Raw genomic sequence first — 17,596 nt, 5'->3', positions numbered from 1 at the left:
CAGATCAGGGGGGCAGAGGTCACCAGGAAGCATATAAGGGACAGTATTGGCTGTGGAGGGCAGCAGATAGAAGGGAAGAGGAGGAGAGTGAGCAGCTCCATCTGAAGGTACTTTAGGCAGAGAGGCAGCAACTGTCTCTGTCTCAGACCAGGTAGGACCTGTCTCTGTCTCAGACCAGGTAGGACCTGTCTCTGTCTCTGTCTCAGACCAGGTAGGACCTGTCTCTGTCTCTACTCTCTCATAGACCCGATTGGAACGGTCTCTGTCTCTCAGAGAGACCATACGGGTGCAGTCTAGCGGACAGGTGCTAGACCCACCTCACTATACTGTTTTATTAGTTAATTTATCATTTATATAAACAGGGAAATCTTTTGAGACCTGGCTGTGTCACTTTTTAAAAAGTACAGACATTACAGACATGAAATGACCAACATTATCGATGAGGACTTACTGGACGAGGAGGCAAATGTAGTGATCATATTCCTCTTTTCATTTTTTTTGTATTTGGTTTGTTTTGGTTTATATTTTTATCAGATTAGATTAGATTAGACTTTATTGTCCCTCAAGGAGAAATTCATTTTCACAGGACTGCAGCACAATACATTTAACAACGAACAACATTTTACATAGACATCGTAGGTGGACATTACATAGACATTGACAGTACAGTACAGTCACAGACACCACCACCCATGGACAGACACTACAAAGTTGCACCCATCACCATCGCCATTGAACAGGCCTCCTTCAGCGTGGTCTGCTGTTCAGGGCAGCGATTGTTATAGGGATCAGGCTCTTCCCAAAGCGGGCCCTCCTACACTTGAGTGTCCTGTATCTGCGTCCAGAGGGTAGTGGGGTGAGGTGGTGGTTGAGTGGGTGAGTGAGGTTCTGTTCTATTGTGGATGCTATGCGGGTGATGGCTATGTTGTTCAGTTCTGAGAGGTTGGGTGTGGGGAGGCCAATTATCTTGGCGGCGATGGTGGTGACGCGTGTGAGTTTGGCCTGGTTGGTCCGCGTCATTTATAATATATTTTATACTCTATGATACTAGATATTATATCTGTTCTGTTTGTATGCACAGTGTGTACAGAGATCAGCGTGGTGCAGATAGATACACACAGAAGCTTGACGGTCTTTGTTGTGGTTGTGTTCGTTTTCACATCCTCTTCCTGTCACAACAGCTCACAAATCTTCCTCTCAAATTTCTCTCTCTCTCTCTCTCTCTCTCTCTCTTCATCTCTCTCTCTCTCTCTCTCTCTCTCTCCCTCTTTCTCTCTCTCTCTCTCTCTCTCCATCTGTCTTTCTCTCTCTCTCTCTCTCTCTCTCTTCCTCCTAGATTAACCATCAAACACCCACGCCACTGACATGCTGTTTCTCCGCCTGGTTGCCGTGGTGATGACCTTGATAGTGGTTCTGATGGCGACCCGGAGTTCCGGAGCCAAAACCACGCGCTGGCCCAAACCCCAGAGCACCAAGAAGCCCCCCCGAGCCGGAGGAGGAGGAGGAGGAGCTCCTCCGGCCCGTTTGGGTCTCAGACAGACCACCACCACCACGCCGTTCCCCTCCACCAGCCTGGCCACGGAGGAGACCACCGAGGCCATGATGGACGCCTCCTCCCTCTCCCACACCGACAGCACCACCTACCCCGGGGACACCTACCCCACCAAGGACTACACTGACGCCATGGCGCCCCCCGGAGCTGGCCTGGGGAACTACACCCTGGACTACAATGAGTGTTTCTTTAACTTCTGCGAGTGCTGCCCCCCTGAGAGGGGCCCTGCAGGGCCGGCAGGGGGGAGGGGGCTACCGGGGCCACCGGGGGACAGGGGCCCACCAGGTAGAACTACAAAGGACTACTAACTACAAAGGACCAATGATTTAACCATTGTGTCGGTTTATGTGTCGATGGCGACCAAAACTAGACCATTTTTATTGTCCTCCATCTTCCTATTCCTCCTTTTCCTCTCCTCTTTCACCTTTCTTCTGTCTCCCTCTCTCCCTCCTCCTCCCTGCAGGTGTTCCAGGGGACAGGGGGGAGGCAGGACTGCGGGGTCCTCCTGGGCTGGCAGGCCTTCCTGGAGCTAACGGCCTGAAAGGAGATAAAGGTGAGAGTTGGCCTTTCGGAGCTGAATGCGCCAGTCTGACTGACAGAGAACGTTAACGTTGCTGGAATGTGTGCAGGCTCAGGCACTGTGTTTCAGATATGTTGTTGTTGCTATTGCTATTGCTATTGCTGTTGCTGTTGTTGTTGTTGTTGTTGTTGCTGTTGTTGTTGTTCTTCTTCTTCTTCTTGCTGTTGTTGTTGTTGTTGTTGTTGATATTGCTCCTCTGTTCTGCCAGGTGATAAAGGAGATCTGGGAGCCGTGGGGACGCCCGGAGCAACAGGAGCCCCTGGGAGGCCTGGAGACAAAGGTGCAGTATGGAGGAATGGAGGTAGGGAGGGAGGGAGGTAGGGAGGGAGGGATGGAGGGAGGGCGGGAGTGAAAAGGGGGGTGAGATGGAGACAGAAGTAAGGGGAGAGGGAGGGAGAGGGGGGTTGAGGGAGGGAGGGATGGAGGGAGCCATGGGAACACCAGTTGATGGAGACCTGGGGAGGCCTGGAGAGGGATGGGGGGTTGTTGGAGATGGAGGGAGGGAGGGAGGGAGAAATGGTTCGCAGTGGGTTTCTTTGACTATAACTTTACCGCCCCCCCCCGATAAGTGAGAGTCCTATTTCTCCCCACAGGTGAGTCTGGCCCCAGAGGAGAGAAAGGTGACCCGGGCCAGCCGGGCCTCGGGGGCGAGCCGGGGGAGAGAGGAGAGCCGGGCCTGAACGGTACCAAGGGGGACCCGGGCAGAGACGGGCCCATGGGCCCCCCTGGCCCTGCCGGCATCAAGGGCCAAAAGGGGGAGCAGGGGGAGACGGGGGAGTGCGCTGCCCCGGAGAAGGGGGGGCCAGGTGAACCGGGGCCCCCGGGGCTGAGGGGCGAAGTCGGCCCTCCCGGACTGAACGGGACTGACGGCCCCCAGGGGCCCCCGGGTGAGAAGGGGGAGGCGGGGGCCCGGGGAGTCAAAGGAGAGGTAGGGGGCCGGGGCCCGCTGGGACCCCTTGGAATCAGGGGCATGCCTGGGATGAAGGGGGAGAAGGGCCCTAAGGGCCCCCGGGGGCCCAAGGGTCCGAAGGGCCCCCCGGGCGAGAGAGCGGTGCAGGTCCGCTCGGCCTTCAGCGTGGGGCTGTTCCCCAGCAAGTCCTTCCCCCCTCCGGGCCTGCCCGTCAAGTTCGACAAGATCCTCTACAACGACGAGGGCCACTGGGACCCGGCGCTCAGCAAGTTCAACGTCACCCACCCGGGCGTCTACGTCTTCTCCTACCACATCACCGTGAGGAACCGGCCGCTGCGCGCGGCGCTGGTGGTGAACGGCGTGCGGAAGCTGCGCACGCGGGACTCGCTGTACGGCCAGGACATCGACCAGGCATCCAACCTGGCGCTGATGAGTCTGGCGCCGGGCGACCAGGTGTGGCTGGAGACACTTCGGGACTGGAACGGCGTGTACTCCAGCAGCGAGGACGACAGCACCTTCTCCGGCTTCCTGCTCTACGCTGACCGCAAGACTGGCCTGACTCCACCCACCTGACCCTCCCGAACTTTGACCTTGAGCTGACGTGACCCCCCCTGCCCTGACCTTCGACTGACCTCCCGGTGCGACCTCTACATCCCGCTTTGCACTACTCTGACCAGTCAACGCTGTTGCCACTATCTCCACTGCTGCCTATCACTGTGCCTGCTTAATATTAATTCATATCAGACGGCTCTCTGTTTACAGTACCTTACGCTTTCTAACAATGCAATAAAAAAAACTGCTAATGCTGGAAACGGGTCTGTGTGAGTTTGTTATTTCTGCCTGAAACTACAGCAGTCTGCGGGGTGACTAGTACGTCTCTATACCAAGGTGTTTTGGCATTTAAGCACCACAAGAGGGCGCAAGAACATTAGCTGAGGACTAACAGATCGGAATGGAAATTACATGGAATTCATATTACTGATGTTCCTACACATGTCTGAAAGTGTGATACTGTGACACATTGTAACACACTGATATGAAACACTGCTGATTTGATACTTATCCTTGTTCACACGCCACACAAATGGCTAAAGGTGAAGATTCCCAGCAGTAACACAAGCAGATCGGTACCTGATGTCAGAAAACAGCACTGTGAAGTCACTAACCTTCTGTTTATCAGAACCCAACAACTCTAACATTCTAGAGCAAGTGTAACAATAACATTGTGGAACATTCACACCAAGCAAAAGAGCGTGCGCACACACAAACACACCAGCGCATCCTCAGACTTCACCCAGCCCAGTGGGACTTCCTGCTTTCTGGGTGATGTTGATGAGAAGCAGCCTGTGAGTTTCTCTCCTCCTCTTCCTCCTCCTCCTCCTGTCTCTGGTAGTGATGGAGGGATGTGGAGGGCAGGAGCCCCAGAACCAGGACAGCCCTCCTCCAAGACCAGACAGCCCAGTAGCACCAGTAGATAACATAGTCAGTAATCAGGAGGCCATGCAACCAGACGAACATCCAGATGATGTGGATGATGGACCACCAAGTCGCCAGGGGCCAGTCTTGGAGTCTCTCTCTCAAGATGGCCGGGAGTCTTCTCAACCAGTACAGATACCTGGGACACCAGAGCGCCACCATCGCCATGACAGCTCCAACGACTCCCCCCCGCCACTGCTGGTACCCATCTTCACCCCTGAACCTCAACCCCCCCGGTCCCGCCGTGACTCCTCCCTCTCAGGAAGTCTGGAGGAGTACAGCGACTCTGGGTCCGCCTCCCCTTTCTCCTCAGCGGGCGGAGAAGAGACGGGCAGTGACTCCGCCCCTCTCGCGTCCAAGGCTGAACCAGACAAGAGTGAGGATGAGGTCAGTGAATCTGAATCCAGCTCCTTGAACTCAGAGGGCGAGAAGGACGTTAGAGACTCCGCCTCCTCGGCGCCCAAAATGGCGGCCGGCGGGGATGACACAGCTCCGCCACCTCCAATAGATGAGACCAGACAGACAAGCTCCTCCTCCTCACAAGCAGAGGAGGAAGGCTACACGTCAGACTCCAGCGACCCCCTGTGCTCCTCCTCCTCCTCCTCCTCCTACTCCTCCGCCTCCTCCTCCTCCACAGACAGCGAGGTGGAGATGAGCGATGCAGCCCCCCAGACAGGCAGCAGAGAGGCTCAGACCCCCCAGGACGGCCTCCACATCTGTCAGGAGACCCTGAGTCTGGACCAGACCCCTCCAGCCAACCCTCCAGAGCTACCCAGCGCTGCTGCAGACTCTCCCCAGGAAGGGGCAGGCGTGGCTGGGCAGGCAGGGGGCAGCAGGGCCCCCCAGAGGGGTGGGAGTGGGAGCAGACGCGACCGCAGACGCGACCACAGATGGCGGCGTAGCCCGTCCGCGGTGAGGGGGAGGACGTCCATCAGGGGACGGGGGAGGAAGAGACCCTCCCAGACCTCCGAGCCGAGCACCGAGCAGGAGAGTGAGTCGAGCGCCGACAGGAGGAGGAGGTAGAAGAGGAGGCGCTGAGGTCACGAGCCCACACCCTGGATGATGTTGATATTGTTCTTTCATACTGCGCTTCTAGGATGAAACGCTTAAATACCAAAGAAAACAAAATGTTGGAAATGCTTTGCAAATGATTGCAGTGTTGCATGTGTCTCATTCTCCTGCACACACACACACACGCACACACACACACACACACACACACAAACACACACACACCATCATCGGCGGTCACTCATCAGTGGTCACTCAAAGCGAGTATGACTGTCCTCTCCACAGGGTGGTCTACTCGTGGGTCCTCAGATGACTACGGAGGTCGATACCTGATCCATACGTTGGTGCAGTGTGGGCAGGTATAAGTGGAGGTGGTTCGTGGTGATGGAGCCTTTTCCTGTCTTTCCTTTTGCTGTTACTGTCTCTGCAACATGGCGGAGTTCCTTATCATGACGCGTAGCTCCTTCCTGCTCAGATCTCTTCCAGGAGCGCCGGTCCAGTGCAGTTTGCTCCCGGTGGCTCGATGTGATCTGGAATAGCTTCACACTGATCTTGATCTTGTCCTTGAAGCGTTTTTTTTTTTGCCCGTCTGGGGCTCGCTGACCTTCTTTCAGCTGGGGGTACATGATCTGTTTGGGGAGACGTGTGCTGGATGTGCTCGGGGGTCTGGGAGGATCTCTTCCTGCCCCATCCCCTGATGGACGTTTTTTGCATCTCCACTCTGAGATCATTTTCTATTTTCCCCGTCAGGTCAGTCTTGGTGAACGGTAGCCCGGTACGACCTGTGCTAGTAGGAGACTTTGGGCATACTCAGAGACGTTCTACAAATTTTAGAGAGCAATGAGTACCTATTTCTTTGATCATCTGTCAGGGTCGGTCATAGTGCATGGTGACCTGGAGCCAAGCGCTCTGCAGCCTGTCTGTGCCGGCCTGTAGCAGGCTACATATTAAACAGTGACGTCGGCTCTAATGCGATTGTGCTATGGGGATTGTTTATGTAAAAGGCAGCAAAGTTGTGGTGAGGTTAGAGATTAAACCGTTCTGGCTCACTGAGCAGACAGACATCCGGGGGGAAAAACGCAGGAGAAGCGCGGACGAGCCCGTCAATTCAGGAGGTGAGAACCTCATTGGCTTGGAGGTTGATAATGACCTTGTAAAAGACAGCATAGACTCCAATCACGTCCCGGACTCGCCTGTCATGAACATGAACAGACGCAGAGGTGGCGTGGACATGAATGGGATTAGCAGTAGGAGTAGCACTCTGCACAGGTTATGAATGATGTTATGAGCCTGTTATGTCAACTTACAAAGACTGTTATGACTAACATGTAATGGTGGTAGTTACAGGGAACATGCGGCTCATCATTCAGACCGTCAATCTCATTCACACCTTTAGATTAAGGAATAAAGCTTCACAAAACACCCCACAATATCTGATTAAGCATCCAACCACGGACGCACTGTAAATATCTTCTGTTCTTATCTTTTGTTATTAAACGATGTTAAACTAACAGAGAGACTTTTTCTTGTGCTAACATTTGCATATCTTTGTCCTGATATATTGTGAAAGCGAGATGTGAGATGAGATGAGCCAGACATGTTAGTTCTAGATGAGGCCAGTCAATACAAACATGTCGGGATCTGTGAAGGGAAGTAGGCCCTTTAACAGCAGGGAAGGTCCAGACCATGGATGTATTAATAGAACCAATAAATCCAGACAGACCAAATGGTTCTGTATACAAGGCAAGCCGGTGTCCCATTACACTGGGACAGTTCTGACTCTAGAGTAGGCCTACCAGCCGTGTGTTTAGAACCCCCCCTGCTGGCAGGTACAGGAATAGCAGGGGCCGGCTTCCTTCCACAGGTCCCAGGCGGACAGGCCCTCCCAGGGCAGATGCCGCACCTGTTACCCTCTCTGCCAAAAGTCGATCGGGGGCACCTTGATGTTGTAAACATGCCCCAGGAGTCCATAATGGCCCCGACCAGGAAGATCTCATAGGACAAAATCCAGGAGAGGTCCTGGTGTCGGCTCAGCAGGGGGGAGGGGCCACGTTTCACCAGACTGTAACCTGCGTCTGCATGGTACTGCAGGATACTGTGAAGCAGATGAAGATGGCTGTCAGGCCAAAAAGTGTCTGGCTGCCAAAAATTGTCTGGGTGTCATCAGAATGGCATTTCGAACTCACCAGTTTGCACCTTTAGCTATAGTGCCCAACTATTTAGCTACATAGCTAGCTAGCTAGCTAGCTACTAGAAAGAAAGATACAGTAGCTAGATAGCTAGATAGATGTTTTTTTTTATTAATATATAATGGATGGACTTTTTTAGGGCTGTCTCTGCCCTTCTCTTAAGTCTTTAAAGGCCTGCTCTCTCTCTCTCTCTCTCTCTCTCTCTCTCTCTCTCTCTATCTATGTGTGTGTGTGTGTGTGTGTGTGTGCGTACAGTTCTGTGGAAACGTGGAATGTAAGAAGAAAATGTGAAGTAGGCTAGATGACCTCAGCTAGAGGTATTAAGCAAAACAGCTCTGTGCTGCTTAATTTTAACTCACCGTTTGAACGCCATTCTTCCTTTGCCGGCAGGGTCCTATAATCGTCTACACATTAGTGTTTGTGATAGGATGCACTAGGTGGTCTCTAGGGTTCACTACTACTGCCACTACTACTACCACTGCTGCCCCTTCTGCTGCTCTCTGCCTGCCTGGGCTGGAAACACCTGTAATCACAAGCTATTCTATTCTATTCTATTCTATTCTATTTACCTGAAAGTGAGCTGCTCATTAGTAGATGATGAAGCTCAGATAGACCGGAGTGGAGAGACATCGCCATCTTCTGGCGGAGGGCGGGGATTTTCGCATGTCAGTTCAAAGCAGCAAACCTTTTGAGTTTGGTATGTTTGCGCGTGAGAGAGCGAGACTGAAAGGGAGACAGCGAGGGAAGAGAGAGAGAGAGAGAGAGAGAGAGGGAGGGAGAGAGGGAGCGTGTGTGTATGTGTGTGTGTTTGTGTGCGAGTGCGCATTTGAGCGTTTATTTGTGTCATTTATGTCTATTTGACATGCGGCTTGTTTGTGTGTGTGTGTGTGTGTGTGTGTGTGCGTGTGTGTGTGTGTGTGTGTGTGAATATGAATAACTGCCTTGGCAGAGCAGGCAGTGTAATCTGAGGCTAGCAGCCTGTCTCCCTACTGAGAGAGAGGCGCTGTTTTGTCCCTGCAGCCCAGCAGATAACAACACATTAGCATACTGAATCATTTGGCTGCAAGAGCCACTCTGCCACCCATCTGCACTGAGCTGATAAATACACCCCCACACCCCCACACACACCCCCATCCACACACACACACACCCATCCACACACACACACACACACATACACACACACACACACACACACACACACACAGGCAACACATCCACGGACAGGCGCGCGCAAACACACACACACACACACACACACACACACACACACACACACACACACACACACACACACACAGAGACATACATATTTTTTCTTTCTAACTGTCTCTTACACTCTCCTTTCTTGATTTTCTCTCTCCTGTCTATCTTGGATGGACAGTAGAACTGCAAGTTAACGTTTGGCAGGCAAACCTTCAGTCCTAGCCAACAAGGTCAGCCCAGTTACAACCCAAAGTTATAGAGTCCTGAAGACTCAGGTTTTTTATTTATTTAACAAGGAATTGAGCGATTGATTGTCTTCTTTTCAGCTGATGAGATTTGATTTGGTGTTGTGTTGCATAGCATTTTCTTCATATATGTGAGGGTTCAATGTGCACTGTATGTTTGTGCTGCATACACATGTTGTACAGTATGTGCAATGGAGGTTCTATGTACGTTGTAGGCTATTTGTATATTATGTGCATGTTACACGTGCGTATTGTATGTGCATGTTGAATGTGTGTGTTGTATGTGTGTGTTTTATATGAGTGTTGCAAGTCAGGATTGTATGCACATGTATGAGTAGTCTAAGCGCAAGTTATGTGGAGGTTTCATCCCATACTAGCAGAGGCAGAGACAGAGTGCTGTGAAGCACTTTCACAATGGCAGGATATCCTGCAGGTCATTCAGCCACGATGACCTGAGCAGGAAGCTGTCACCAGCTGGGAGGAACAGGAAGTAGTCACTAGTAGAGGAGGAGGTGAGGACCAGTGGAGGAGCGTGTCCAATGTGTTCAGGGACGTAGTGTTTCGTTTTTTGTTTTTTTTCCTAGCTTCACATCAGCTGGTTCAAACCCTAGAGACCAGCTGTGTCTAACACTACAGACCAGCTGAGGTGTATTCAAGCAGTTCCCATGACGTCATTAACAGTGACTCCTGGTCCCTGTGTGTCTCCTGGCTTTCAAAAAAAAAAGAAGCATTTAAATGAATGAGAGATTTCTCTCAAACTCGCTATTCAAAACATGCTGTTATGGGGCGGGGGTATCCCAGCAGTCAAAGAATAGGGACCAGCGACCAAAAAGAAAAATGGTGAGTTGTTTCAGGAGCACATGTGACCATCGCCACTGTTCTGCCCTTGACAAGGCACATAACCTCTACACTGCTCCAGCTGAAAAATACTGCAGTAGCATCGTGCTATGCCCAGCTGTGTGTCCCTCTAACCAGGGGTGGGGATCCTGGGGGGGGGGGGGTCAGGGGGGACATGTCCCCCCCAATATTTGAGATCATTAAAATTGTCCCTCCCAATATTTAGATTGGGGTAGTGGCATTCAAATGACCATACAGCCGCGTAGGAAGATGTCCCCCCAAAAAAATACTCTTTCAAAATTTCAATGTAAATGTCCCCCCCCAAAGTTGGATACAGATCCCCGCCACTGCCTCTAACCCTGCAGCCCTCTCCCTGTAGGTGTGTCCCCCTAGCCGAGGGGGCTGCTGCAAATGAGATTATGTTCTCATTCAACCCGCCTTGATAGATAAGGGTTAAAAGGAAACCAGACATTACACTGTGAACCAGGATGAGACTGATGTCTGCCGAAAACCGTCAATGGATCCGTCTAGCCTGGGTTATGAGTTGAAGACGTAAATAAAAATGCAAAAAAACACACTGAACAGAAGAGGTGTGTCAAGATCATGTAAACGTGTGCAATCATAGCACACGTGGCTCATAACCAACACGATATTTTGGCTTTTCCTTTGTTGATTTTATTCAATATTTCCATATAAAATTCATTGTTTTAACATAGACAGTGAATAGATATCTATCATACAACCACCATGTTTTTACTGGACCGAATAAACAATTCAATGTCCGTTTGCATTATGCTGAGATTCATATAGAAACTGAAGGTACCAAGGTAGGCTGACTACTGTCTACTGAAACGGCAGTCAGGGAAGAAAATCAGTGATCAGTAACCACATCCTTACTCACTGACCGAAACCTGCTGGTGTCTAGAAAGGTAGAAAGAGAGAGAGACAGAGAAAGAGAGAGATAGAGAGATAGATAGAGAGAGAGAGAGAGAGAGAGAGAGAAAGAGAGAGAGGGAGAGGGAGGGAGATGATTTACATAGTGTACCATACTAAACTACAACAGCAATACAGGGGTAAAAACATCAACGAAACAGACATTTATCTGTACAAAGTGACTGGAGGCGTTTTCATCTGAGTCCCTCTAACGTCGTAACATGACTGGTACCTAAACTGTAGAAATGCATTAACCTGATGCCGGCCCATCATTATTGTATGCTTGCACGGTACGTGTTGTGTGGAAAACTGCCATATCATACAGAGTCTCTCTCTGATGTATAACAAATCTAAAAACAAGGTACCACTTTAATTCCTCTAATAAAAACCTGTCAAAAGCATTTTACATGTCAAAATCACATCCAACAACGGCCAAGATTTTGGTACATGTATGAATTTTATGTACATGTTTGAATTTCTGTTGTCTGTCCATGCTGTGTGTCCAAAGTTAACGTTTGTCTTGGTTGACTGCTGGCTGTATTGCTACTCTAAATATAAACTCATATTTAACAACAGTCAAACATTCCGTCACTGACGACTGTGGAGGGGCTTTTGAAGAGAGTGTGATATATTTGGGCGAACTGTCCCTTTAATGTAGCTCTCCTGCTAGAAGCCTGTGATTGACCCTACGAGGTACATCATGGTACCATAACAGCAGTGGTGCAGGTGAAGGTGTGTCAGCGTGTACATACAGGCAGCCTCTTGTGACGGTGACGGAGTCTGCGTTTGAGGCGAGGGGCGTGGCGTGGCAGAAGGGGCGTGTCTCTCCGCTCACGCCTCTTCTACCAAACCAGAGCAGGCGGTGAAGAAACGCACGGTATGAAACAGTCATCACTCAGGAGGCCGCGCCCGTTCTTCTCCACCAGGTCACCAGGTCCTGGACAACATCTATCATGCAGAATTTACACTTTTAGTCTTTATACGTTGGTTCAGACTAAGGACCAGGTCCGGCAGAGAAGATCCTGGTGGATCCCGCCAGATCTGGGATCTACTGTCAGTATCCTCTGCCCAGGAGGAGATCTTCTGACCCCCTGAGGCCTTGTTCAGCCAATCACAGAGAACCCTCTCCTCTCACACTCCGTCATAGAGTCATCCCTCTCTCCATCTCACTCCTCCCTCGGTTCATTCCCCTCCTCTCCTGCCTTCTGAGTCCTTCATCGCCTCCCGGCACCCTCTTGTGGCCGCGCGTTGCGCCGCAGGTCCCGGACGGCCAGGTGCGGGTGTCCGCGGGGGGGCGGTAGCGTCCTGGGGGCCGGAGGGGAGTCCTGGTCGTCTGGGAAGCTGTCAGGGCTGCCGTCCCCCTCCCCGTCTCCGTCCGGCAGGCTGCCGCAGCTGGAGCCCGGCGACATGGCGTCGAGGAGCTCCTCCCGCCCAAGGCCCACCCCTAGCCCCCCCAAACCCGCCACCATCACGCCGTCCGGGCCACGCCCCGCCTCCGGGGTCCCCCCCAGGCCGTCCCCCGCCGCCCCCCCGTCCCCGGCGCCCACCGTCCGCCCACCCCCGTCCTGGTCCTCCAGCAGGTGGGACAGGAAGCTGATGTACTTCATGGCCAGGCGCAGGATCTCGTTCTTGCTCAGCTTCTTGTCGGGCGGGTGGGTGGGGATGAGCTTGCGCAGGTCGGCGAACGCCCCGTTGACGTTCTGCTGACGCCAGCGCTCGCGGCTGTTGGTGAAGATGCGGCGCACGATCTTCGGCTGGCCGGCTGGAGGGGGGGGGGGGGGGGGGTGGGGGGATAGGAGAGAGTGGTGAAAAGGTGTAGAGGGAATGGAGGAGAGGGCTGACAAAGAGGGGTGTTGCATCTTCTCTACAGAGCTCAATTAAACAACGCGGTGAGTTCAAATGAACGTCGAAGCTCTATCTTAGAGAGGAGCACGCTCAAAGGAGGTGGAGAGAAGGAGGGGAATGGTAGAATGGTCAGGTGTGGGACAACAGGACTCGGGTCTTGGATGAAGGATGCATAAAGGTTGTGATGAGAGGCAGGCCAGAATTTTCTGTAACAATGGTCAGAACAGAGCAAACAATACCATAATACACAAAATAGAGGAGAAAGCACTTCCAGCTATCAGTAATAACAGCAATAACATGACTTTTGTGCATAGCTTCAATGCCTACCGCACTTAACAGCTCTCCAGGGAAGTGATGAAATCATGTTTTAGGATATCAATATCATATCATTCAGTACAGTATTCTGAGTATTGCGGTATTACAGTATTGACCAATGTTGCTTCAGCATATTGGGGTCCAGTGTGTATAAATGTAGCCATGCTCTGGTGACAAAGTAGCCCTGCCTGAGACTTGGTCACGGCACCACTGTAACATGGTGTCGCTCCGCTCTGTTTCCCTCTCTGGGAATGCTGCCAGTCTGTCTTAATCCCCCCGTCTACCCTGCTGCAGCACGACGGCTCTGGCCCGGCTGAGACCCCCCCCCCCCCCCATCTCCCCCCGTCCTCCCTCCACTCTCTCTTTCTGTTCTCCCCACCTCTCTCTCCTCTGCCTCCCTCACCCCCCCCCCCCATCCCCCCACTGCACTATGCCCATATATAGAGGTGAGTGGGAGATGCTATATCACACTGTATTATACAGATGTCTCACTATGAGGCTCCACATGCAACCAGCTGATCACTGGTAAAACCAGGAGAAGCGAATACCAGCAGGGTATCAAAACGGATTCCGATGTGCGAGAAAACGAACGTTCAAGATTCAAGATGCGTTTTATCGGCCATGTGTGCGGTTCACACATACTAGGAATCGGAATAGGGTGATGGCGTACGCAAAGCGCATTGTGTTGCCTCTGTGTATGAAATGCGCTATACAAATAAAGTTTGATTTGATTTGATTTGATACGCTGTTGCGGGGTGCTATGAGACTCTGCCATGTCATGTCTCTCTGCAAGGCTGGCCCCGAATCCCAGACAGGCTGAGAGGAAGGGTGGAGGGGGATGAGGGTAAGAGAGGAGAGGTGGAGGGGGATGAGGGTGAGAGAGGAAGGGTGGAGGGGGATGAGGGTGAGAGAGTAAGGGTGGAGGGGGATGAGGGTGAGAGCGGAAGGGTGGAGGGGGATGAGGGTGAGAGAGGAGAGGTAGAGGAAGATGAGGGTGAGAGAGGAAGGGTGGAGGGGGATGAGGGTGAGAGGGGAAGGGTGGAGGGGGATGAGGGTGAGAGAGGAAGGGTGGAGGGGGATGAGGGTGAGAGAGGAGAGATGGAGGGGGATGAAGGTGAGAGAGGAAGGGTGGAGGGGGATGAGGGTGAGAGAGGAAGGGTGGAGGGGGATGAGGATGAGAGAGGAGAGGTAGAGGGAGATGAGGGTGAGAGAGGAAGTGTGGAGGGGGATGAGGGTGAGAGAGGAAGGGTGGAGGGGGATGAGGGTGAGAGAGTAAGGGTGGAGGGGGATGAGGGTGAGAGAGGAAGGGTGGAGAGGGATGGGGTAAGAGAGGAAGGGTGGAAGGGGATGAGGGTTAGAGAGGAAGGGTGGAGGGGTATGAGGGTGAGAGGGGAGAGGAGAGGAGGGATTCAGAAGGAAGGAGGACACAGCAGAGGTGCGTCTTATCATACTTATAAAGATCTAAAATGTGCCTACCCTCGTCGAGCTCGACCTCGTAGGGCGCGGGCCGGCGCTTCACCCTGCTGCTGGGGTACATCCCGTACTGCTCCGACTCCCCCCCAAGGCTGCCAGCAGAGACAGCGCATGAGACACGTACTCCAACACACACACACACACACATACACACACACATACACACACACACAAACGCACGCACACACACAAAAACGCACACACACACACACGCACACCCACACACACACACGCATACACACACGCACGCACGCACACATACACACATACGTATGTATGTATACACACACATGCACACACACACACACACACACACACATACATACATACATACATACATACATACCAGGACACACACACGCACACACAGGCACAAATATATACACAAATGCCCCGCATACACACATACACGGATGCATGCGCACCCCCCTCCCTCCCACACACACACACACACACACCATAGACAAACACACTGCCCATTAATTCAATATCATCCAAATCATTGAAATTAAATTTAATTAGGTCAAGTAAATTAGCACTTTGGAGACTAATTTACTAACACAAGGGACCAAAATAGATACCCTACTTTAATAGGCTACAATTTTGTTTTATTCAACTCTTTTATGCCAAATGCCATAGGCCTATTTTATGTCAGGTAAAATGGCCATGGTGGGTTTGATACAATAGATACATTATTAGATGAAATTTGCGTTTCTTGTTCTTTATTTTACCTGTTGAGGGCGGCGAGAGGCTGGGCCAGATTGTAGAGCATCGCTCGCGCCGGGAGAGGGAACGCGTTGGGGCTCAGCTGGACCATTCGAGCGTCGTTCAGCGCGTCTCGGTGCGGCAGCGGCAACGGCACGGGAGGTCTGCGAAGCTCCGTGATCGGTACCGTGTGGCTGTCCGCTCTCAGCTCTCCCGCCTTTATAACGCCCCTCCTCGAGAGCTCGATCACTGGCACTTCCCTTTTCAGGTCAAGGGCGTCGTGAGCAGTTTCCTTGGCAACGCCGTTGATGATGATGGTCCCGTTGCGCGAGTTCTGCAGAGGAGCGTCATCTGTCTCAGCCCCCTCCTCCGTGAACTTCTCCTCCTCTTCCTCCTCGTGCTTGCACCCATTCACCCTGGCGATGGAAGCCTGGCTCTGTCCACACGACTCCTCACCGGGACTTCCAGGACAAACCTCCGGTTTCCGTTTCTCCATCATTTCAGCAGGCCTATAACATTTCTCTAAACTGACCAACTGACTACCACTATAGAAGAAAAAGAAAGAATGGAATTTTTCAAGTGTAAATGCCTATTAAGAAAATATATACATCTGCATTCTGCAGTGAATGGGCATCTAGGCTCATTTATAACCCCAATCTAAAAACAGAGAGCGTCTCCATTCGTATTCGCAGAAGTCAGGGAGCGAACACGCAAACAAAAGGATCTAACAGCCTATATTGATCGATGAAGGGGTTTTGATCATAAGAGACAGACAGGGTCTTGTTGTTGCAAGTGTTTTCCACGACTGCAATAAGCCTAAAATAAACTAGTCTAAATCCTGTTTCCAAGGCTTGTTTTAAAAATAGGAAATAAGGAGTAAGGGAGCTACAATCGCCTCCCTAAAATAGCAATGTGTTGTTTATTAATGGTGGTTGACGTGAGGTCCTTTTGTAGAGTATTTTAAAGCGTAGCCTTTATTTTTTTTCTTTTTGGTCAACGGTCGCTTAATTGGCCAGGATTTTTAACCCAGGCATGGGCTAAATAATTTGTTTAAAATCTTTTTTCTTTTTTTTTTTTAATTCTGGTTTTATCCTGAGCTGGCGCCTGAGTTTTAACGTATCCTATGTATGACATTAATTTGAGGTCTCTTTAATGGGTTTAGCCTATTTGCAATTTTGCTTAGCGGGCCTATGGGTAATGAATTAGGCTACCGCAGAGTCATCATGTAGAGACTTTCTCCTTGTCATTTTTGGTCCACCCAGGCTATCGCTTATAATAGGCCCAGGCCTGAATTCATGTTCCTCAAAGGCAAAATCGAAACGTGAGAGTTTTAATGACCCATCTCTTTCTGTGTTATTTCGAAAATAGTGTAGGCTATCTGGAACAATGCTCAAAAATAGATCACCCGTTTCCAGTTGTACCAGGGCCAAATAAGCTAATAGGCCTACACAATAAATAATATTCACGATTTAGTGAGTATAACTGTATTGTAACGAGTATCAACGAGTTTAAATAAGCACTACATTTAGGTTAGATTTCTCAAAAATGTTAAAGTTCTTCCAGTAGCCTAAAGCAATAGCCTAGGCCTTGCTTCCTATGCATTCCAGAGTGTCCGTCGGATCGAACAATAACGAAAAAACAACAATGCACCACCCAAAAAATCATCAAAATTCAAAATAATAATCGTTCAATCCTATAATAAAAATCTAATTTCGATGCGTTATTCGCTTACCGTTCCCGGCGTGTTGTTGATGTTAGAGTGTAAGTGGAGCCATTTTGTAAGAGGGACATCCATATCTGCTGGGTTTTTCCAGCCAGAGGAGCAGTGTGTGGAACTGGAAGTGATGTTGGAGTTATTCCTCACCGCATCCCGCGCGCTGCTCAGTATGGGGAGCGGAACAGGGGCGCAATGTGGCCAGGAAAGATAAGCCGCGCGGCAGCGGCCTCCTCGCTCGCGATAAGCCCCTAAACCCATTATTTATGAAATGATTCATTATTATTTGGCTGTCGTTGGCTATATAGACTTGTGGAGGGCAAAGCATAAAAAGATACGGAAGCAGGGCCAGTAACGATGGAAGGTAGGCCAGGGGTGAGGTGTTTAAAATATTTTTGATGTTGGAGTAGGCTAAACAAACAGCCTAAACGAATGTTTCAAACAAGATCACTCACCACGACGACAACACATATAAATCTAGGCTATAACTAAATAATAAGAACATTAAAACAATAATAATAATAATACTATTCATTATAGGCTAATATAATAATATGAATGCATGCATACTACAATCACATCTAGGTCCTATTTTTATTTAGGCT

The 17,596-nt window shown here is 50.8% G+C and overlaps 2 protein-coding genes across 2 annotated transcripts; one reads left to right on the top strand and one right to left on the bottom strand.

Annotated features, from left to right (window-relative positions):
* Window positions 1–1,365: 1,365 nt before the first annotated feature.
* Window positions 1,366–3,615, top strand: otol1a (otolin 1a; the record flags this gene model as incomplete). Its single annotated transcript, XM_084447232.1, has 4 exons — window positions 1,366–1,837; window positions 2,016–2,105; window positions 2,341–2,412; window positions 2,726–3,615. 4 exons carry the CDS (start codon window positions 1,366–1,368, stop codon window positions 3,613–3,615), a joined length of 1,524 nt encoding a protein of 507 aa, XP_084303358.1.
* Window positions 3,616–11,713: 8,098 nt separating this feature from the next.
* Window positions 11,714–17,090, bottom strand: LOC311316156 (T-cell acute lymphocytic leukemia protein 1-like). The gene is made up of 4 exons (XM_084446944.1): window positions 17,010–17,090; window positions 15,304–15,822; window positions 14,576–14,664; window positions 11,714–12,701 (listed from the first exon to the last, which is right to left on the bottom strand). Exons 1-4 carry the CDS (start codon window positions 17,066–17,068, stop codon window positions 12,154–12,156), a joined length of 1,215 nt encoding a protein of 404 aa, XP_084303070.1. The 5' UTR covers window positions 17,069–17,090; the 3' UTR covers window positions 11,714–12,153.
* Window positions 17,091–17,596: the final 506 nt, after the last annotated feature.

Source organism: Borostomias antarcticus (genome assembly GCF_949987555.1).
Source record: "Borostomias antarcticus genome assembly, chromosome: 12".
Classification (NCBI taxonomy): domain Eukaryota; kingdom Metazoa; phylum Chordata; class Actinopteri; order Stomiiformes; family Stomiidae; genus Borostomias; species Borostomias antarcticus.
This window is presented reverse-complemented; position numbering and strand designations above follow the sequence as displayed.